Here is a 19,908-nt window from a genome sequence, read left to right as displayed (position 1 = left end):
CAGAGTGAGTTATGGGAGGCTCGCCCATCAGGCAAGTCGCTGCACTACACACACTCTTGTCCGACTTTTCCTTAAAATCATGAATTTTCTCACTTTCTAAGAAATCCGAGCTCCTGTTTTTAATCAGCCTCTCGCATATCTTCGCAACCACACTAGTGAGTGATACCGGTCTGTAATTTAATGGGTCCTCTCTCTTTCCTCCCTTAAAAATTGGTACTATGTTTGCTCTCTTCCAATCTTGTGGTACCCTTCCTTCACTCAGGGAGGCGCTCATTAAGGAGTGCAGTTTCTCTGCAAGTTGCTCACTACATTCTTTCAAGATCCACCCTGATACTCCATCCGGCCCCATTACCTTTCTTACATCCAGCTTGTTCAAGCTTTGCTTGACCTCCTGCATCGTTAACTGTATCTCCTGCATAAGCCTTCCTCTTTCCTGGCCCAGTGGTTATACGAATTTGTCTTCTTTTGTGAAAACTCTATGGAAGCTGTTGTTCATCACTTCTGCCATCTCTGCTGGGTCCTCATATGTAGCTCCATCCATTTTCAGTTTATCGATTGTTTCTTTATTCTTTATTTTGCCGTTCACACGTCTGTAGAATAGTTTGGGTTGGTCTTTGCACTTGTCGATTATATCTTTTTCATATATCCGTTTTTCTTCTCTTCTAATCTTTGTATGTTCATTCCTTGCTTGTTTGAAATCGTTCCACGAGTTGATTTTTCTTCGTCTCCTCCATCCCTTCCAAGCTTCCTCCTTTCTCTTTCTAGCTGCCTCATATCTTTTGTTAAACCACTCCTTTTTGCCAACATCCTTTTTGGTTACCTTTGGGACATATCTATTTTCGGCTTCCTTGTATAGTTTTGAAAACTCTTCCCACTTATCTTGTGTACTCTTGGCTTTGTACAGCCCACTCCAATTTGCATTTTCAAAAAAAGTTCTCATGCTAACAAAGTCTGCCTTACAGAAGTTACTTCTCCCAATTTTGTGATCCTCTTTTCGGTCAATTGTTCTCTTTTCTTTTACTTCAAATTCCACAACCGTATGGTCGCTCTTTGCTATTTGGCAGTCTACTTTAAGATTTTCTATTACTTCCAGCTCCTTGCTAAATACCAGGTCTATTCTTGATGCCTCGCCTTCTTTCCCAAATCTAGTATGTTCCTTAATCCATTGAGTCAGTACATGTTCCATTGCCAGTTGCAGGAGTCTTCCTCCCCACGACTCTTCTCTTCCCTGCGTCTGCCAGTCCTCCCATTTTACCTCCTTGCAATTAAAAGCACCCATTATAATTATTCTCTCACACTCTCTCAACATTCCATCCAGGCAACTCACCGTGTCTTGTATCATTTGTTCATATTCTCGGACCTTCCATGCATTGGTTCTTGGTGGCACATACCCTGCTACATACTGCCTCCTTCTTCCTTCAGCACCCACAATTTTCACTTTCAGTACCTCTGCCAAGCTTTCACCCTCAATCACCTTTTCCACCCTAATGCCTTTCCTTACCATCAACATCACACCTCCTCCCTGTTTACTCTTTCTGTCTCTCCTCCATATATTGTATGCACCTTCTCCAATCCAATGTGTGTGTGTTTTCATATAATCTAATGGGGAAGGACGCAGGGAGGGAGAGAATGATAGAGTGAGAGATAAGGCTATAAATAAGGGGGAGTGAGAAAGGAGGAAATGGGAAATGAGTGGAGAAAATGGGGCGGGAAAAGAAGAGTGAGAGAGGGAGGGTCAGGTAAAGGTGAAGAAAAAGGGAGAGAGAAAAGGTGTGAGTGAGAGGAAAAGGGATTAAGAGAAAAACTGGGAGGGAGGGGAAAGGAAAAGAAGAGAGAAATGAGGCAAAAAATATAGGGACGGAGAGGGAGAAGAAAGAAAGGAAGTATGTAGGAGAGCACCAGGGAAAAGCTTAGCACCGTTAAACGTAAATATTTCTGAGCATTTTAAGCACCGAATATTTTTTTCCAAAATTGTTGTCTTAAAGTTTAGGGTGCGCGTTATACGCTGGAGCGCGTTATACGCCGCAAAATATGGTAAATAGTAAACAAAGCAGCTCTGCCAGCCCACTTTACGAGTCTCTTGATGGGCCATCTTCCACTTCTCCTCACTCCTCAACCACTGCCGTCGTCTGTTTGTTTACATATAACTGTGCGGTTGCGTGTACCCATAACCATTTTCCATCCGTATGGATAACCGACAACTTGCTCCCGGTTGAGCATGCCTGTAGCCCCAATGGTTGGAGGAAAACGGCCAGTGTGACACCACTTTTTTAAGGCAGCACGCGTGACACCGACGGTAGGTAGATGTGACCTGTACATGTCAAAGCAGCGCGAAACTTGAGGTAATAATGCGCAAAAGTTGGGATGGTGAGAATTTGGGGCTAAGTGTGAAATTCAGGAGGGTACTGTACAAGAAAATGCTAAGAGAAATGTGATGGATGAGGCAAGAGAGAGATGGGAAAGAAAGTACAGGGAGAGTAAGATGTTGATAAAGAAGTTGGCTAGGGAAAGCAAAGAAAGAGTGGATGAGGATTTTGGTAGGAAAATATCAGCAAAATACCATAATGAAAAAACTTTTCATGGAAGGAAGTTTAAAGAGAAATGGGAGAGGAAAGAGTGACATTTGTAGCATGACGAGGAGAGATGGTGTGCTTGTGAAAGGGAATGAGGAGATAAGGGAAGTATGGAAGCAGAGTAAGAGCAAAGAGCACAACAAAGTGTAGGATAAGGCTGGGGGAGGAGAGAATAGAGGAGGTGACAGTTTAAATTTTTAGGGACAGTTTTATGTAAGCATGGAAGTATGGAAGGTGAGGTGAGGGAAAGAGCAGCGAAGGGCAGACAGGTAGTAGGTGAATTGTTGAGAGTTATGAAAGGAAGAAGTGTGAACATGGATGTAAAGAGGGGAACAAGGAACAGTATTATTCTGTCAACTCTGTCGCATGCATCAGAGACTTGGACATGGAGTGCATGCAGCACAGCAATTGAGAATACATTTTGTGAAAATTAATTATATAAGAGGTGCATTTGGTGTTTCAGGATGGGATGGAGAAAGTAATGAAAGTGTGTATGAGAGGTATGGTATGGGTGTGATAGTGAAAGGAGTGGATTGTGGAGTGGTGGAGTGGGTGAAGTGTGGTGCGCTGAGATGGTTTTGACAAGTGATGAGAATGGGGAAGAATAAATTTATGAAGAGTGTATGAGGGAAGGATTGAAGGTGGGGGTGTCAGGGGATGACCACATGTGAATTGGATCAATAGGGTAATCGAGTATTGGAAGTAGCAGGATTGAGTGTGCTGAGAAAGAGTGCCAGAACAGGGAGAGATGGAGACACTTCTGCCATGGCCACCCCCTGGAGGGAAGTTCCCATGATGGGGCTGGGCATCTGAGATATAGCTAGATAGATAAATGGGGAGAAGGAAATTAATTTAAAGCTAGTAAAGATTAGTGGTTCATAGTTTTGTGAAATGTTGTAAACTTAAGTCTCAAGATTACCAGAAAAGCATCAATGTTCCCAGATCAGCTAAAGGTGATCAGTGAAGAAGGCGATTAGTAACAAAAATTCAAATGTATACATTTTCAGGTGTCAGTTACTTTACTTACTTTTCCTTTTACATCTATCTTGAATAAGATGAAGAAAAAAGCTTTAAGCTATTAAAAGTTTGTTTTGAAGTTTGAGCACCAAAATTATCAGACTTCTTTTTGCCTGGTGCCTCAAGTGGTACTGCTTGATGGTTCAACTGGATACCATAATGGGAAGCGTCACATCAGTTATATAACTTGAAGGAACGTAATTCCAGCCATTTACACCCTAATGTTGAAAAATCTTATGTTGGGTTTGAGATGAGATATGGAAGTTGACAAGCTTAAAATGATGTTCCTTAGTGTCTGTTTTCAGGGGGATTGGTTTATGTTTAATTAATGATTATAACTAATAGTTTATTGGCAACCCTGGAATGCCACTGAGAAGTAGTACCTTACCACCACCCATGGTAAAGATCTTGTACACACTGTAGAAAATTGAATAAAATATAAGCATTGAACAGATCTTAATTTTATTATTTTAACAAAAACTACAATCTTTTCTTTGAAGAAGCATAAAGTTGAAAAAAAAAAGAATAGCATAAAAAGTATTCATAAAGTGTGTGAAAATCTAAGAAAATGCCCAGATTTCCATCATTGGTTCACTTCCAGGGCTGTGTTGATTGGAGGTAGATCCTGCTTGCCCCACATGGAGTTCAGATGTCCTCTGGATGCTCCAGCCCCCCAGGCCTTGCTGCCTATGGTGCAATTATCATAGGAACACCACGTTTGATCAATATGTTTCACTTTAGCCCTAAATATGGACAGTACAAATGGAGCTGAATGACTGCAACTCGCATGGGAAGGAGACGACTAGCACTGAACACTGCTGGGAAGAGAAAGCCATGTGCCTGCACCTTTGCTGGCACTGGCACCCTGCCTACCACAAAACAAGATCTTTACCAAGGGTTGTGATCTGGTGACTGCTCTTCTGAACTTGCTAACTGCATACCTCCTGCCCTCCCACGGCCTCACCACATACGACTTTCTACTCAAGCTCATCCCTTTACTGTCCAAATCTCTTATGCATGAGTTAACCAGCATTTTCACTCTTTCATCCCTCACACTGGTAAACTCTGGAACAGTCTTCCTCCATCTGTATTTCCTGCTGTCTACGACTTGAACTCTTTCAAGAGGAGGCTATCGGGACACCTCTCCTCTCGAAATTGACCTATCTTTCGGCCACTCCTCTGACCTCTTTTCAGGAGCAGTGAGTAGTGGGCTTTTTTTCCCTTTTTATTTTGCCCTTGAACTGTCTCCTTTGTTGTGAGAAAAAAAAGAATAATTTTGAATGTGTGGTATATACGACACTTGCTTGGCCCATGCTGCCCCCCACCCCCCACATGCTTCTCTTGAAGTAAGGGTTGATTGAAGATCTTGATTTTCACATGTGGGTAATCTGCCACTCAACGACGGTTGAAAATCGTCACCATCTTGTGGTGGGCCTCAAACCTGGGTCCTCGTGCTTTCCATGTCTGCACGTTGACCACTCACCCACCGTCTCCCCAACTGCCAGCCTGTCAAGAATTTTTAAGAATAAGATAACAGCAAATAATTCCTAAAATGGGTTAAAGGAGTCCATTAGGCAGGCAAGATCAGTGGAATACCTGTTCCAGAATCTGTGCTGATAATCAAAGAGGTCAGAAGCTGATAAGATGCTTAAGAACCTTCCTGTTAAGGACGGTTTCAAAAGCTTTTTATAGACAAGAAAGCAGAGCTCTAGGATGTTACTTTTAATGATTAGAGTGATTATGATGATGATGATAATAATAATAATAATAATAATAATAATAATACCCTTTTTTGACACAGGTTGCATGTCAGCATACTTCCAGCATGAAGAAGAGGTAGATGTTGAAAAGCAAAGGCAAAAATGTTAGACCAAGCAGGGTGTCAGCACGGAAGCAGTTATTAACCCGTGCGCTTCAGTACCTGTCTCCCTCTCCTCCAGTGTGTGGTGGTACAAATGACTAATAATGTAATGTACTATGTATTGGGCCATTCAATTCTTCCCTCTTCTTGGAGAGTGTCAGGGCTGGATGCGTGCCGTCGCAAGGTGTATTTTCTAACCCAAACCACCAAGTAACAAGGATATCTGAGTGAAAAACAAAAATACAAGCAACTGTATGATTATGAGGAGCATGCTAATATACATTCCATATTGTTTAGCTAGTATCATATATGGTTCATATTTCCCCATTTTTCAGCCTCTCATAGCTTTAAGTTAGCCAAAGTGGATGGGTTGAGGACAATAGGAGACAACAGGATTCAGGCCAGAGTGTAGATGTAAGATTACTGCACTCAGGATTCAGTCCTTAGTAAGTTTTGTCTAATCAGATCCAATATGTTTATCTTTGTAAAGGCATGTAACATGGTATTACCAAGAATAGTTTTCTTAATTAATTAAGGATTTTAATTTAATTTGAGATTTCAGTATCATAATGGTATAATTATTTATTTATATATATATATATATATATATATATATATATATATATATATATATATATATATATATATATATATATATATATATATATATATACAGTAAAACCTCACCATTTGCGCACATATGGGCGGTCTGAAGGTGCGCAAATGGTGAATGCACAAATGGCGAACTTAATAACCTATGGAGAAAAATACATATGGGCGGTCACGGTCCAAAACCCCCCCTACCAGTAAAAAAAAAAAAAAATGATAATAATGGTCTGCTGGCAGGAAACACGTTAGATTAATAATTAACTGTACAACAGATTAATGGATTAGTATGATGGTGGTGCAAAGGTGAGGCAGAAAACATTGAATAATCGCAGTCACCACGAGACCAGCGACGTCTCACTGGCAGCAAAATGGCGTCCGCTTCTCTCTCTAGCTGTTCTGGCAGCAAAATGGCGTCCGCTGATCTTCCTGATGACTTTTAAACATGAATCACTAGCTGTCCTGGCCGACGAGCTCCTTGCAACAGAGGATGAAAAGGAAGCTGCAGTGGTTATTTTGGCACAGAGGTGAAATGCAACGGAAGCACTTATGTGTGTTTTTTTGGGCCGCCATATTTGCTGCATGGAGGCTCTCTACCTCTCCAAACCGGGCTGCAGCGCGTGGTCCGAGTTGGTAATTTGTGCTTTTGAGAGGACCCGGGGCGGTCCGGGTGGCCCGATTCCCTTTCTCAAATGCAGCCCTGGGCAACGTTTGAGAGAGGGAGACTCTCGAAATGTTCCGAGAGCTCTCAAACGCGTGACACCGCAGCACAGGTTGCCCTCTTGGCACGTCCGCTTCCTCCTGGCTTTGAGAGGTGGAGCACCTTGGTGCTGTGATGACGTCATCAGCAAATATGGCGGCCCAAACAAACACACATAAGTGTTTCCATTGTATTTCACCTCTCTGTGCCACCATAACCACTGCAGCTTCCTTTTCATCTTCTGTTGCAAGGAGCTCATCGGCCAGGACAGCTGGCGAGGTGCGCAAATGGCAAGACCACCTGTGCAAATGGTGGGGCGATGGCAGTAAATTAAGGGGGCATAAATGGTTAGGTTTTACTGTGAATATATATATATATATATATATATATATATATATATATATATATATATATATATATATATATATATATATATATATATATATATATATATATATATATATATTATACACACACACACACACACACCACATTCCAGGAGTAATACTACTGAATAAAATTTGCTTGCAGTCTTGGATCAGCAGGTACTCATGGTAATTATCTGGCTGTTTGGTTTTATATTGTCATTTAATTGTACACACCCTTGCTTTTTCACGCCATTCTCATTTCACAAAAAGCTACATTTTTATCTCATTGCAAAGCACCCTGCACAAGTTGTTATTTCAGTTTCTACTTTTCCTACAGACACACATTTTGTTATGCAATATTGACTTTATTTGAACCTAGAAATGCTGGACCATACAATATGTGGTGGTGCCTTTTTTCTTTAAACTTACATTCCCTTTGTTCCAGAGCCCCTTTGTCACAGTTTTAGGGGTTGAATGTAAGATTTTGAGTTGATGGCCTAAGATGCAGCAGCTTCTTGTTGAGAGAGATTCTATTACTGTAGCCAGATTAGTACATGGTGCTATAAAAACATGTAGCTGCCTATCCTTGGGATTATTTGATTCCCACTTGTTTGTTAAGCTAGGATTTTGTATTTATTTGGCCAAACTGTACTAATTTAATTAAAAAATCTCCATACATGAAGATTTATGGTATATTTGCAAGTAGGGATCAAGGAGGTTAGATTTATATGGAGGCAGCAATGGGTCACTGTGAGTGGAGTCTGGGGCAGCGAATGGCTGCCATGATGGTAGGGATCAGCTCTGTTAGCTGATTAGTGTGGTAATGCAAGGTTTGACACATCATAATGGTGTGATATGACCTGAACTGCAAATTATTGACCTCACATCAAGGACACCTGTGGTCACGTGATACTTAATGAGGGTAATGGTGGTCTAATCTTAAGAACAAGCACTATACAGTGGAACCTCAGTTTCTGAACATATTTTCTGAACAAAAAATGCAATGGTTTCCAAACAGAATCTCAGATCCTGAGCATGCAAGTCAATGACTGCATGCTCTGTGGACCAAGATTTTCAGCGTGACCCAATATACAGTCAAACTTAGACATCTATGGGGGTTAGGTAACAGACACACCCGTGGATGTTGAGGATCCACGCATATCTACTGACAGATACTTATCATAGTTCCTGCCATTTATGATGCACTTAAAAAAAAAAAAAAATGAAAAAATCACCTAAAACACCTCCATTTGACACAATAGCTCACAGATGTCTCCAGAATGAAATATATGTTTATAAATTATTACATAATGATTACAAATGAAAATAATGATAAAATGTAAAATTAACAAAGTCTGTTAAATTGTTGTCTTGATGGTGTAGATTCAAAATGGCAGTTGTTATTTTTGGCGCTAACACCTTACACAGACAAAACATGGCATCACTGTAAACAGTAATGCCCAGCTCAGTAATAGTTACAGTATTCTGAATAGCTTTATGCTGAAGCCATAGCCATAATTTATACAGTCATACCTCAGTTTATGAGTTTAATTTGTTCTGAAATTTTGCTCACACACCAAAACACTAGTAAATCAAAACAGATTTCCCCATTGAAATTAATGTGAATCCCATTAATGTTTCCCATATCTCAAAAAAATATTTATATAAAAATCTTTTTATATGTTATTTATACAGAATTAGAATAATTTTACTAACAAATAACAATGATAAATAATATAAAACACAAATCAATGTGTTACGATTGTTATGGAGACTCCCGCAGCCGCTAACTACGCTTGAGGTGTAGGCTTCGCACCGGGGTTTAGCAGCCGCAGTTTCCCTATTCTCGAGGTACCGGAACTACGTTCGACCATCAACATGAAGCTAACCCAATGTATTGTCCGAGACGGAGGGTGAATGGGAGTCAGTCACGTCCAGGAGGACATAGCTGCCAAGGCTTGCACCCTGTTCCTGTTGCGAGCATAGTATCCGCCGTTCCTGTTTTCTTCTTTGCAGCACCATCCCTTTTAACCATCTTTCTAGGGGACATTGTTAACACGTGGGCTTCGGCTATGGGAAAGTCAAGAAGTGGCTGAGAAATGTCAACATTACACTGCATTTTGAGACTTAAGAAAAGAGCAAGGAACGTATATCAGAGTACTCCTCTCATAACCTTAAAGCTGTTAAAAATATATTCACTTTTACTCAAACTCCTCTCTTTTTGGGTGGTGTTTGTTACAAAATAAACAGTCTTGTGACGCGTGGCATCTAGCCGAGAGTCACTTGTTGTCTTCTTTAGAGAATTTGACAAGTGATTACTGTATGGATAGCTAATTCAGTCTGCCATGACCTTACAGCACCACCTATGACAAATAAGCCCACCACAATGACCCAGGGCATGCATGGTGGGTTGCTCTATGCCGCCACTGCCTACAATTAGCTCGAATTAGGGGTTTTGAGCTGAGCCCCAAACGGGGTCCACCGTTTCAGCGGAACGACTCACGGGAGCCCCAAACGGGGTCCGCCGAAGCTGCCGGGTTAAAGCACAAATGTAATCGGACACAAGCGCACGGGTGTCATCTCTACTTGTTTACAACACAGACTAAGACTAGGGTTGCCCACTTGCCACCCTTTCCTTAAAATATGGAACGCTATCATCATTTCATCGACGCCTGCTCCTAGGAGCTCCCACCCGGGGATGGCCATGGCAGAAGAGCTGGAATGCCATTTGTTCCCTAATTGGCTGACTGAATGGTTAAGCAGATAAAATTCAGCATTTTAAAACTGTAATGAGCACATTTTTCAATGGACCACAAAACCAGTCCAAAAAATTATGTTTGTCAAGGGTCGTCCTGAAATACGTGTAAAATACGCTTCGTAACGTCCCTTCCTCCTGCCTTCACCATCAGCGGGCAGCAGCTGTTAGTCATAGCATCCTTGAGAAATTTTAGGATTGCCACCTGTTCCTTAAAATATGGATTCGTTCTGTATTGGAGAATGGGATATTGTGTTCCTTATTTATTTTAGCTCAAGTTGGCAACCCTAACCAAGACTTTATTCCCATTGTTCTGCTTTGAGCATTCTCGTCTTGCGTCGAACAAAGAGAACCCACGCTCACGTCTTCGACTTGTACAAAGAGACACGCCAGTCCTCCTCGAAAGACCGACTTCGTCAGCTAGGGTGACATAGCCGATAGAGTCAGTCTATCAGCATCCTCCCCTCGCCTTCATGAGCCGTCACCCGGCAAGGGTCTGTGGTCCCTTTTCGGAGGGACGAACACGCTTGACCCTGATGGGCTCCATATAGCCTGTCCCCATCCTTTAGGTGGCGACAAATTAAGAAAAAAAAAGGACATACAAACAGGATGCTTGTATACCAAGTCACTGCTTGTAAACCAAGGGATTTTTTGTGATTTTTTTTTTGCTCGTAAATCAAAACAATCATAAACTAAGGCACTCGTAAACCAAGGTATTACTGTACCATGAAAGTGGCATTAGCTGATAATGCTGTGTGCACTTTATGGACCACCCCCGCCGCCCTGCCCCGGTCTAGTGTGGCTGGGTATGGTATGTGGTGGTGTGGCTGGTGTGTGATGTGTGATATGGTGTGGCTGGGTGTGGTGGGAGGTAAGGTGTGATGTGCAGTGTGGTGTGGCTGGCTGTAATGTATGGTGTGGTGTGGCTGGGCATGCTATGTGTGTGATGTGGCTGGGTGTGGTGTGGCTGGGCATGCTATGTGTGTGATGTGGCTGGGTGTGGTGTGGCTGGGCATGCTATGTGTGTGGTGTGGCTGGGTGTGGTGTGGCTGGGTATGCTATGTGTGTGATGTGGCTGGGCATGCTATGTGTGTGATGTGGCTGGGTGTGGTGTGTGCATAGCTGGGCACGATAACAGAAAACCTTATTCCCGATAACCGATAACTGATAATGTAAAACCTTATCGGTGATAACCGATATTCGTTAACTGGAGACACAAATATAGGCGATAACCGATAACCGATACGTGATATAAATCCATAATTCCGATACTAGCTAGCGATAAGTCCGATAGGTGAAAACGATACTATATTGATATTTCAAATAGAAAAACATAGATGAATTCAAATTTCCATTACCTGTATCTTAGAAAACTTACAAAACCTGAAAATCACTCGTTGACACGTACCTATGGACGGTAATACTAGAAACGCCTGAACCGGTGTTGTGTTATTTGGCGTCCCCACCGTCAAAAGCTGGCGCTTTTGTTTACAAACACTGGTCTCTCATGAACTGCGCATGCTCAGACCAGCAAGCGTAGACCTGTACAGTCTCACAAAGCTTTTTAACCATAATTAAGAGTTGTTGGAAGGCTGAATCAGACATACAGTACCACTACCACCATCCCCGCTGTTTCCAGAATGACACTGTACGAGTTGTATATATATGTACAGAGTGTCGTTCTAGAAACAGCGAGGATGATGGTACTGTATGTCTGATTCAGCCTTCCAGCAGCTCTTAATGTGTTAAAAAGCTTTGTGAGACTGTACAGGCCTACGCATACTGGTTTGAACATGTGCAGTTCACGAGAGACCAGTGTTTGTAAACAAAAGCGCCAGCTTTTGACGATAGGACACCAAATAACACAACACCAGGTGCCTTCAATACCATGGCATGCTCACAAACGAATATGGAATATAAAATTTGAGGCAGTGAATAATAATTTTTTGGGCAAAGTTAAATGATTTTTCTCTTTGATATATTGATTTTTGAGTCTAACATATAAAAATAACCTAGTGTTTTAATGTTGATGATCTAAGTATGAAATCTCTTCACCGAAGATATTTCATAACCCGAAGTTTTTTTCATACAACAAGGGCGCCCGGGGCGTGCATGCGCAGTAGGGAGGAGACAATGGTTTTTTTTTCTGAGAGGTGGAAAAATAGTAGCGATTATCGCCGGTTTGGTTACAAAAGTAACGAAGATACCGATATATATTTAAATAAGTAGCAGATGGCCGATAGCCCAATTTTGTTATCAGCGATAAAGTATCGCGATAACGCCCAGCTATGGGTGTGTGTTGTGGTGTGAGTGGATGTGATGTGTGGTGCAGTATTGTATGGTGTTGCTTGGTGTGGTGTAGTGGGGCTGGGTGTGGTTGTGTGTGATGTATAATATGGTGTGGCTCAGTGTGGTGTGAGGTATGGTGTGTTGTGTAGTATGGATTGACTGGGTGTAATGTTGGATGTGGTGTGACTGGGGGTGCTATATAAGATGATGTGGCTGGATGTGATGTGTCGTGTAGTATGACTGGGTGTGATGTGAGGTATAGTGTGACTGGGTGTGATGTGACTGGGTATGGTATGAGGTGTGATGTATGGGTGTGGTGTGGCTAGGTGTAATGTGGAGTGGCTCAGTGCAGCATGTTATAAGGTGTAGTGTGATGTGTGGTGTGGTGTGGTTGGGCTTAGTGTGACTGTAATGTGTGGTGTAGTGTGATATGGTATTGCTTAGTGTGATTTGTGTTGTAGTGTGGCTGGGTATTGTGTGTGGTGGTGTGGCTATGTGATGTGTGATATGGTATGGCTGGGTGTGGTGGTAGGTATGGTGTGGTGTGTAGTGTGGTGTGGCTTGATGTGATGTGTGATGTAGTGTGGCTGACTGTGATGTGTGGGTTGATGTGGATGCTTGCGATGTGTGGTGTGGTGTGGCTGACTGTGATGTGTGGCATAGTATGGTTGGATGTAATATGTGGGTTGATGTGACTGTATTTGTGATGTGTTGTGTGGTGTGTCTGAATGTGATGTGTGGTTTGGGGGGGGTATATGTGGAGGGCATGGCAAGGTGTGGAGTGTTGTGGCATATAGTGGGGCTGGGTTTGGTGTAGTGTGTGTTGCTGGTTATGATGTGTGGCTAGATATGATGCTTGCCATGGTGTGATGTGACTTATGGTGTAGTTAGGTGTGATGTTTGACATGGTGTGGCTTGTATGATGTGCAGTGTGGCTGGTTGTGATGTTATGAGTGGTGTTGCTGGATATGGTGTGTGGTGCGATGTGGCTGAGTGTGGTGTGGTGTGGCTGGGTGTCATGTGTGATGTGGTGTTACTGGGTGTGGTATGGTGTGGCTGGGTTCAATTTGCCTACCTCAGTACGGCAGAAGAGGGGGAGGGGGTGGAGTCGGAGTCACAACCTTAATTAAGATTTTGTGAGTCGGAGTCAGAATTTCTTCTGTCCGACTCTACACCCTTGTTGGCAGCTTTAAAAATTTCACATTTAAAGGTATACCACAACTCCTCAGGGTCTTCCAGAGTACCAAGGACTTAAAACCGATCTGAGACTGCCACTGCACACTCCTAAGCACATTCCTGGTCTCTTAGTTTCTCAAGATGGAATCTAGGGATTTTATTGGACCTGATGTGTATCCTTAGTTTTGCAACAAGTCTGCAGTCAGTCGCAAAGAACTTAGCACTCTAGAAAACCCTGTAGTTTTGGAGGATCCTCCAATGAGTAATACAAGGATTGTGATCGATCTGCTTTGCCACACCACCAGCATTTCTATACCAAGTCCAGTGGCACATTACTGGAACCAGAAACCAGCAATCCTCAGTCTTCTTGACTTTGCTAAGTTCAAAAGGAAATAATTGTTAATGTTTCTGGTGCCAGAGCCATGGGGACCAACACATAACTTGTAGCCAGCTCTCTCTGTGTCAGTAGATGCACTGAAGTTGGCCAAGAAAATGAGTGTCACACGGGGGACGCTGGTCAACTACTGAAGACCTCTTTCTCCTCAAGTTCACGCATCTCGATAGGGGCATACACTGCAATAAGAGATATGAAGTCCCAGATTTGCTTCAACCTCACCAGCCATATCTGCTCATCAAACAGAGGAATGCAATCTGCTAAAAATGGCTAGTGATGGAATGGGGTGCAAGCTTGTTACTGTAGCTTACAATAATGGAAGAAGGTTCAAGTCATGCTAATGTAACTTACAGTGACGAAAAGAGGTGCAAGCTGATTTAGTATACCGTAATGTAATACCACCGAGTGCCAGGGATTGAACCTTGGCCTTCCAAGTAGAAGTCAGGGCAGAATACCAACTGAGCGACTGATGTTATGCTGCCCTGACTTCTACTAAGAGGGACTGTGTTCAATCCTCCGGCACTCAATGGTGTTACATTACATGATTTTTCATTGCATTATTGCAGTTTGCAGTTTCTCTAATGTTTTAGTATTACAGGGATGGAAGGGAGTGCAAGCTTTCTTAGTGTAGCCCACAGTAATCATAGGAGATGCAGGCTGTGTTAGTGTGACACACAGATGGAAGGAGGTGCAAACCGTGTTAGTTTTACTTACAGTAATGAAAGGAGATGCAAATTGTATCAGTGTCACAGTGATGGAAGGGGACTTCATGCCATATCAGTATGACCTATGTCATAAAGTGCCACAAGCTGTCATTGTTTGAGTGGTGGTGTAAAGGCCCAGTCTCGTGTGATAATGTTATATATAATTAAGCAATTGCCTGCTGGTCCAAAAGTCCAGTATTACCATACAGAAGAGCAATACACATGTAATCTGTAAGGCAAGAGAGCCTGCAAAAGTCACCAGATGCATAATAAATTTATTCAGTTAAGTGAACTGTTCAGAGGAATTTATTTAGTTAAGTGAACTGTCAAAAGGGATGTTCAATATAATAATCTCAAGTGTACGTTCCTTCATTATATCTGAGTTTTATTAAAAACTGACTAAATCATATGGCTTGACTGTAAAGTTGAAAGTTATAGGTGATCTGGTTTTACTGACACTTGCACCTTACCCTTACCAGTATGTCTGGCACACACCACACAGCCTTCATTCCATGCAGGGATTAATGCTGCCTCCACCTATTTTAACCTCCCTGGTGATCATCACTGCACATCTGTGTAAAGACTGTGACAATAATAAATCTCAGATTCTTTTTAAAAAGAATTATTGACTAAGCTTAATTCCCTACTGTGATAAGGGGAGCATATTTATTTTTGCCAATTTCCAATTCATCAAAAGCTTGCATGTTAACTTACTGGATCAGATTGGTTAAAAACTAGTTTGAGATACTATGAAACTAAGGTGATGTTTGGTAAGTTTGCACTAAAGTTTCATTTAAGTTAATTAACATAAATTTTACCTGAATATGATATTTCTTAAAGTTGCTGAAGGTTGACTGGAGGACTCAAGAGTACTCTGATTTGTGGCAAGAGTGTCGTGTCCAAATTATTGTGGCTGAAATAAGGAACATAATTACCACACATGCTCCAAAAAAGTTTTGTTAGACCATGAAATAAGGAATATAAACCACACAGGAATAAAAGAAAAAAAAAGCTATTTTGTCATGGCCACGATACTAAAAACACTCAAGAAAGTTGGAGAACAATACCCAATATTTCGTGGAATGGCCACCTACTCTGTGCTGTGGCCCACCTCAAATCTAGTCCAACAATCCATGGATGAGACTCGAAATAAATATGACCCAGTGGAATGCTTAAGATACTTGGTGCTTGGAACGTTTGTCACTGCTCCAACAGTCTATGCGTGGGTGAAGCTTGCTAGCAAAATTGTCAGAGGCACCACTTTGAAGCATGCTCTTCTCAAGGTGAGTTATCGGATTAACTTAAGCTGCTTTATTGAGTGCCTCATGCAAAGTTAAACACTGATACATGTGCTATATATATCAAATTATTTTATCACAGAATGTACATCTTGAGCTTTTAAAAAGCTCATTTTATAATAGCTTATCTCCACTACCATATACTTCTGCATTAGCACATTCTAAATGTTACTTCTCTGCTTTATTTCTTATTTACATTTAGATTCACAGTGAGTGATCAACTAGAGTATCACAGACACAACAGTATATTCTCCAGTGAATTTTGACTGTCGAGTACTAACAGATATTCAGTTAACACTCATATGCTTTTCTCATTATATCCTGTGCTGTGACCGGGTGGCTTGCTGTGTATTGCTGTGCTGTGTTGTGCAGGCTGGGCTGGAGCAAATTTTGTTTGCACCAGTGGGTCAGACACAATTCTACCTAGGCATCACTCTGTTGGAGGGGCGCCCATTTACTGAGTGTGTGCAGGAGTGGAAGCAAAAACTCATACCCACATGGAAGGTAAGGATCTGACATAAATACATAATATATATTTATGGACTTGATAGTTTTGTCAGTGCTTTTTTTCCAAAACCTACTGGAGTTTTTGTATAAATTATTTGAACTGATAATCACTACTATTTTCATCCTGCAACACAGGGATTAAAATATATCTAGTACACACTAATGCTTTGTAAAATTTAAAATGCAGTAATATAAAAAAAAAAAATTTTACTACCCCACTGCTGATACTTCATTCCTTCTTTGAACTCTCCATAAAGAATGGCAAATTTTTGCCTTCATATTATATATATATATATATATATATATATATATATATATATATATATATATATATATATATATATATATATATATATATATATATATATATATATATATATATATACAGTACCCGTCAGTTGAAGTGTCGCACTTGGCCCCGTGACACTTCTTGTGGCGGGATTTGGTATGAAGTGTAAATCAGAGGGAGAAAACTCGCCTGGTAGAAAATGACCACATGGCAACCTTCCTCACGCTCTCCTCAATCTAACAAGCAGGGAAAACAATGACTTAGTGCTGCATTAGCTTTTACCAGAGAAGTCAGCGTTGCACTTTCCATCCTGTTGGGACCCATAGATTTTCTTGCATACTTTCTTCGGGTTGCTGTCAGTTACTTTAAACGTCGCTTCATTTGTCCACAACACCTTTCACCACTTCTCCAAGGTCCAGTCTCCATATTTTGCGGCAAAACTAAGCCGTTTCTCTGTTGAGTCATAATGAGGGGTTTCTTATGTGCTGTGACTTTTGTAACCCAGGTTACCGTGGAGGTGGCATTGGATGGTGAAAACAGAGGCATTATCGAGAATCATAGAGTTGTTTTCCTTAATTTGCTTTGCTGTTAAGGTAGGATTGGCTTCCACTTGCCTCTTTATAATACAGAGGGTTCGGGGAGAGACCACAGAGTGAGGTCCTCCCCATGGCAGTGGACCGCCATTTCCTGGCTGCCGGATGCCATGAATTTAGGCTGAACTGAACCATCAACCCATGCAGTGCAGGTCAGGATTGCCATCTCCTTCGTATCACTTCCTGCAGAACTCTCCCATAAAAGTAGCCCAAAACTGCCACCTAAAAAAAAATTGGACTGGGATTTTCTGGTTATCCGTGTTCAGATTATTGGATTTCTACTGTATCATTTCATTCAAGCATGCCCTATATGTGATGTTGTTTTGCTTATTATTTTGTCTCCATTTCATGACAGTTTTGATCATTCATGTTTTCACCCTCTTGACAAACATCATTATGTTCTTACCCACATTCACAGTGAACTATCTTTTCTTACAATTCTGTTAAGCTCTTCTACAACTTTTCAAAACTCATTTCACTAAGTTTGCAAGCATCACCTGCAAACATCAGTTGTTTTGTCACTCCATCCTCTCTCTAGGTACCATCCATATCTTCCTCTTTTTCATCTCTTATGCATTCATACATATTCATTTGCTGGAGTCATGATGACATCACACACCATATCACTCCTACCCTATATATTAAGCTCACTCAGCATCATCTACATGCTAAGCAAATAAGATACCATAATCCCTTTATTATGCATTCACCCATACTACAGATTTATACACATACCCCAAAGCTTGGCTTATATTATTAGCTATGATAGTGTGAAAATTTTATGAATATAAGAAAAATGTCTGTATATTGTCTAAGGTGTACATAACTGTTCTCAACATAAAAACTCCCCAGGTTGCCATTTGCTTTTGGCCTTTGGTGCAAACGGTCAACTTTGCTTATGTACCTGAGAGGAACCGAGTGGTGGTGGTGTCTATGGCATCCTTCATGTGGACTGTTTTCCTCTCCTATATGCACCATGTTGACCAAGATTCACTACCTCCATTCTTACAAAGAAAGAAGACCACTGCTACAGGAGTACAAAATAGTGATAGATAAAAGTAACAGTTTTCCACCAGGTTCAGTAATGAAGGTTAAGTGACCTTCCTTCTAACTGGTGATTCCACACTTATGGCTGTGGAATCATCCAGTCCCCATGACTGATGGGAGCCTGTTGCTAAAGCCAGTTTGAATGAAATTCATAGCAGTATCATATATATATATATATATATATATATATATATATATATATATATATATATATATATATATATATATATATATATATATACTGAAAAATCCCAGGTGGTAGCGTGGGGATTCAAACCCGTGTCGTCCATCACACGGTGAATGTGGAGCCCGCATGCTACCACTCAGCCATATTTACAGGTAAATATTTCACAGTTTTAAGATGGCTCAGATGTGGACTGTAACACATGTGCACTTCAATGAATATTTTCATGAGGGAAAACCTTTGAAAAACATTTCTTGTACAACTAATGCTTTTGGACAATGCAGCATTAGAAAATGCTGGGTAGTAAAAACTGACATAAGAAACTACAGTACCCTCAATAGGTTTTGCTCTCTTAAAATAATTTAAATTTAACTTAGTCATTTTACTTTCTCAAATTTATTTTGGGGGGCTTGATCCTCTTAGTAACATATATCTCTCACTTTAATTATCCATCTACTATATTCCTTTATCTGATATTTTCTATCTTAGGTGTGCCAGGGTTACAGACTTTGTAATATATATATATATATATATATATATATATATATATATATATATATATATATATATATATATATATATATATATATATATATATATATATATATATATATATACTGTGGAACCTCAGTTCACGAATGCATCTCATCATAAGCAAATCGTTTCATGGACAAATTTTCCAAACAAAAATGTCTCGGTTGACAAACAGTGTCCTGAGCTATAGTCAAGAATGAGCTCCATCAGGCCCTATCAAGAAAGCCTACCGGCTTCGGTTTACGAACATTTCGGTAGACGAACAGCCTTCAGGAACAAATTAAATTCATAAACCGAGGTTCCACTGTATATATATTAGTGTGTGTTTTAGGTGTGTCGGGGTTACAGATTTTTTAACATTTTATAAATGGTAAATATATATATATATATATATATATATATATATATATATATATATATATATATATATATATATATATATATATATATATATATATATATATATATATATATATATATATATATATATATATATATATATATATATATATATATATATATATATATATATATATAGTGTTTGTACTCCTCCGGCTCGACCTATTACACTGTGTGTAATAATAGTAATGATCCTAAATGTTCATGGTAACAAGTATTTAAATGTTAAAATATTTAAATAAATGTATATGGTTACCAAAATTTATTTTCTTCCATATTTGTCATGGTAAATGATTCCATTTGGAAAATTTGTAAATCATATTGAAAATCTTGCTGAAATATCACAAAAATACACTCCACTATTATCATTAGTAAAGTAGATGTGAAATGCCCAGGGGGAATTCGAGGGGCCTTTTTTTCAATGTTGAAAACTGGTGGGAATGAAGAATGGAGTTTAGAATGAACATGAATTAAAACACCTGTGTGACTGAGTCTATTTAGTAGGCTGCCACCGCCCTGAGATCAATCGATTAAACTCGACAGCTACACAGGGAGAAAGAGAAGAATAAACTTGATTTAGAAAGTGAACTAACACTCGGTCACACCTGGTGTGA

The 19,908-nt window shown here is 40.4% G+C and overlaps 2 protein-coding genes across 10 annotated transcripts in view; one reads left to right on the top strand and one right to left on the bottom strand.

Moving 5' to 3' along the window:
- The window catches only part of LOC126985140 (glutamine amidotransferase-like class 1 domain-containing protein 1), a 113,121-nt gene extending 93,820 nt beyond the window's left edge, over positions 1-19,301 (top strand). For 2 of the 8 annotated variants that reach the window (XR_007738333.1, XM_050839697.1), the window contains one exon: positions 5,392-5,745. Coding sequence is in view for 2 of the 8 variants with exons in the window: in XM_050839695.1 (XP_050695652.1) it covers positions 5,431-5,539; positions 15,437-15,726; positions 16,114-16,245; positions 17,983-18,186 (735 nt within the window). In the remaining 6 variants the exon portion in view is untranslated. Of the gene's footprint in view, positions 1-5,391; positions 5,746-7,256; positions 7,312-15,283; positions 15,727-16,113; positions 16,246-17,982 lie in introns of those variants that run through there. The other 6 variants (XM_050839701.1, XM_050839695.1, XR_007738336.1 and 3 more) reach the window with 6 other exon arrangements.
- Positions 5-15,397, bottom strand: LOC126985138 (uncharacterized). 2 transcript variants are annotated; one of them, XM_050839693.1, is made up of 3 exons: positions 15,262-15,397; positions 14,920-15,026; positions 7-5,096 (listed from the first exon to the last, which is right to left on the bottom strand). In XM_050839693.1, the coding sequence occupies exon 3, from the start codon at positions 1,592-1,594 to the stop codon at positions 446-448; it is 1,149 nt and encodes a 382-aa protein (XP_050695650.1). In that variant the 5' UTR covers positions 1,595-5,096; positions 14,920-15,026; positions 15,262-15,397; the 3' UTR covers positions 7-445. The 2 variants fall into 2 exon arrangements, with proteins under 2 accessions (XP_050695649.1, XP_050695650.1); XM_050839692.1 differs by having other exon boundaries at positions 5-5,096; positions 14,920-15,277.
- Positions 19,302-19,908: the final 607 nt, after the last annotated feature.

This window comes from Eriocheir sinensis, chromosome 58 (assembly GCF_024679095.1).
Source record: "Eriocheir sinensis breed Jianghai 21 chromosome 58, ASM2467909v1, whole genome shotgun sequence".
Taxonomy (NCBI): domain Eukaryota; kingdom Metazoa; phylum Arthropoda; class Malacostraca; order Decapoda; family Varunidae; genus Eriocheir; species Eriocheir sinensis.
Note: the sequence above shows the minus strand (reverse complement) of the source record. Positions and strands in the feature narration are given on the sequence as shown.

Coding starts and splice junctions, on each gene's coding strand:
- LOC126985138 (XM_050839693.1), bottom strand. CDS start 1,594: ATGAAAACACACACACATTGGATTGGAGAAGGTGCATACAATATATGG.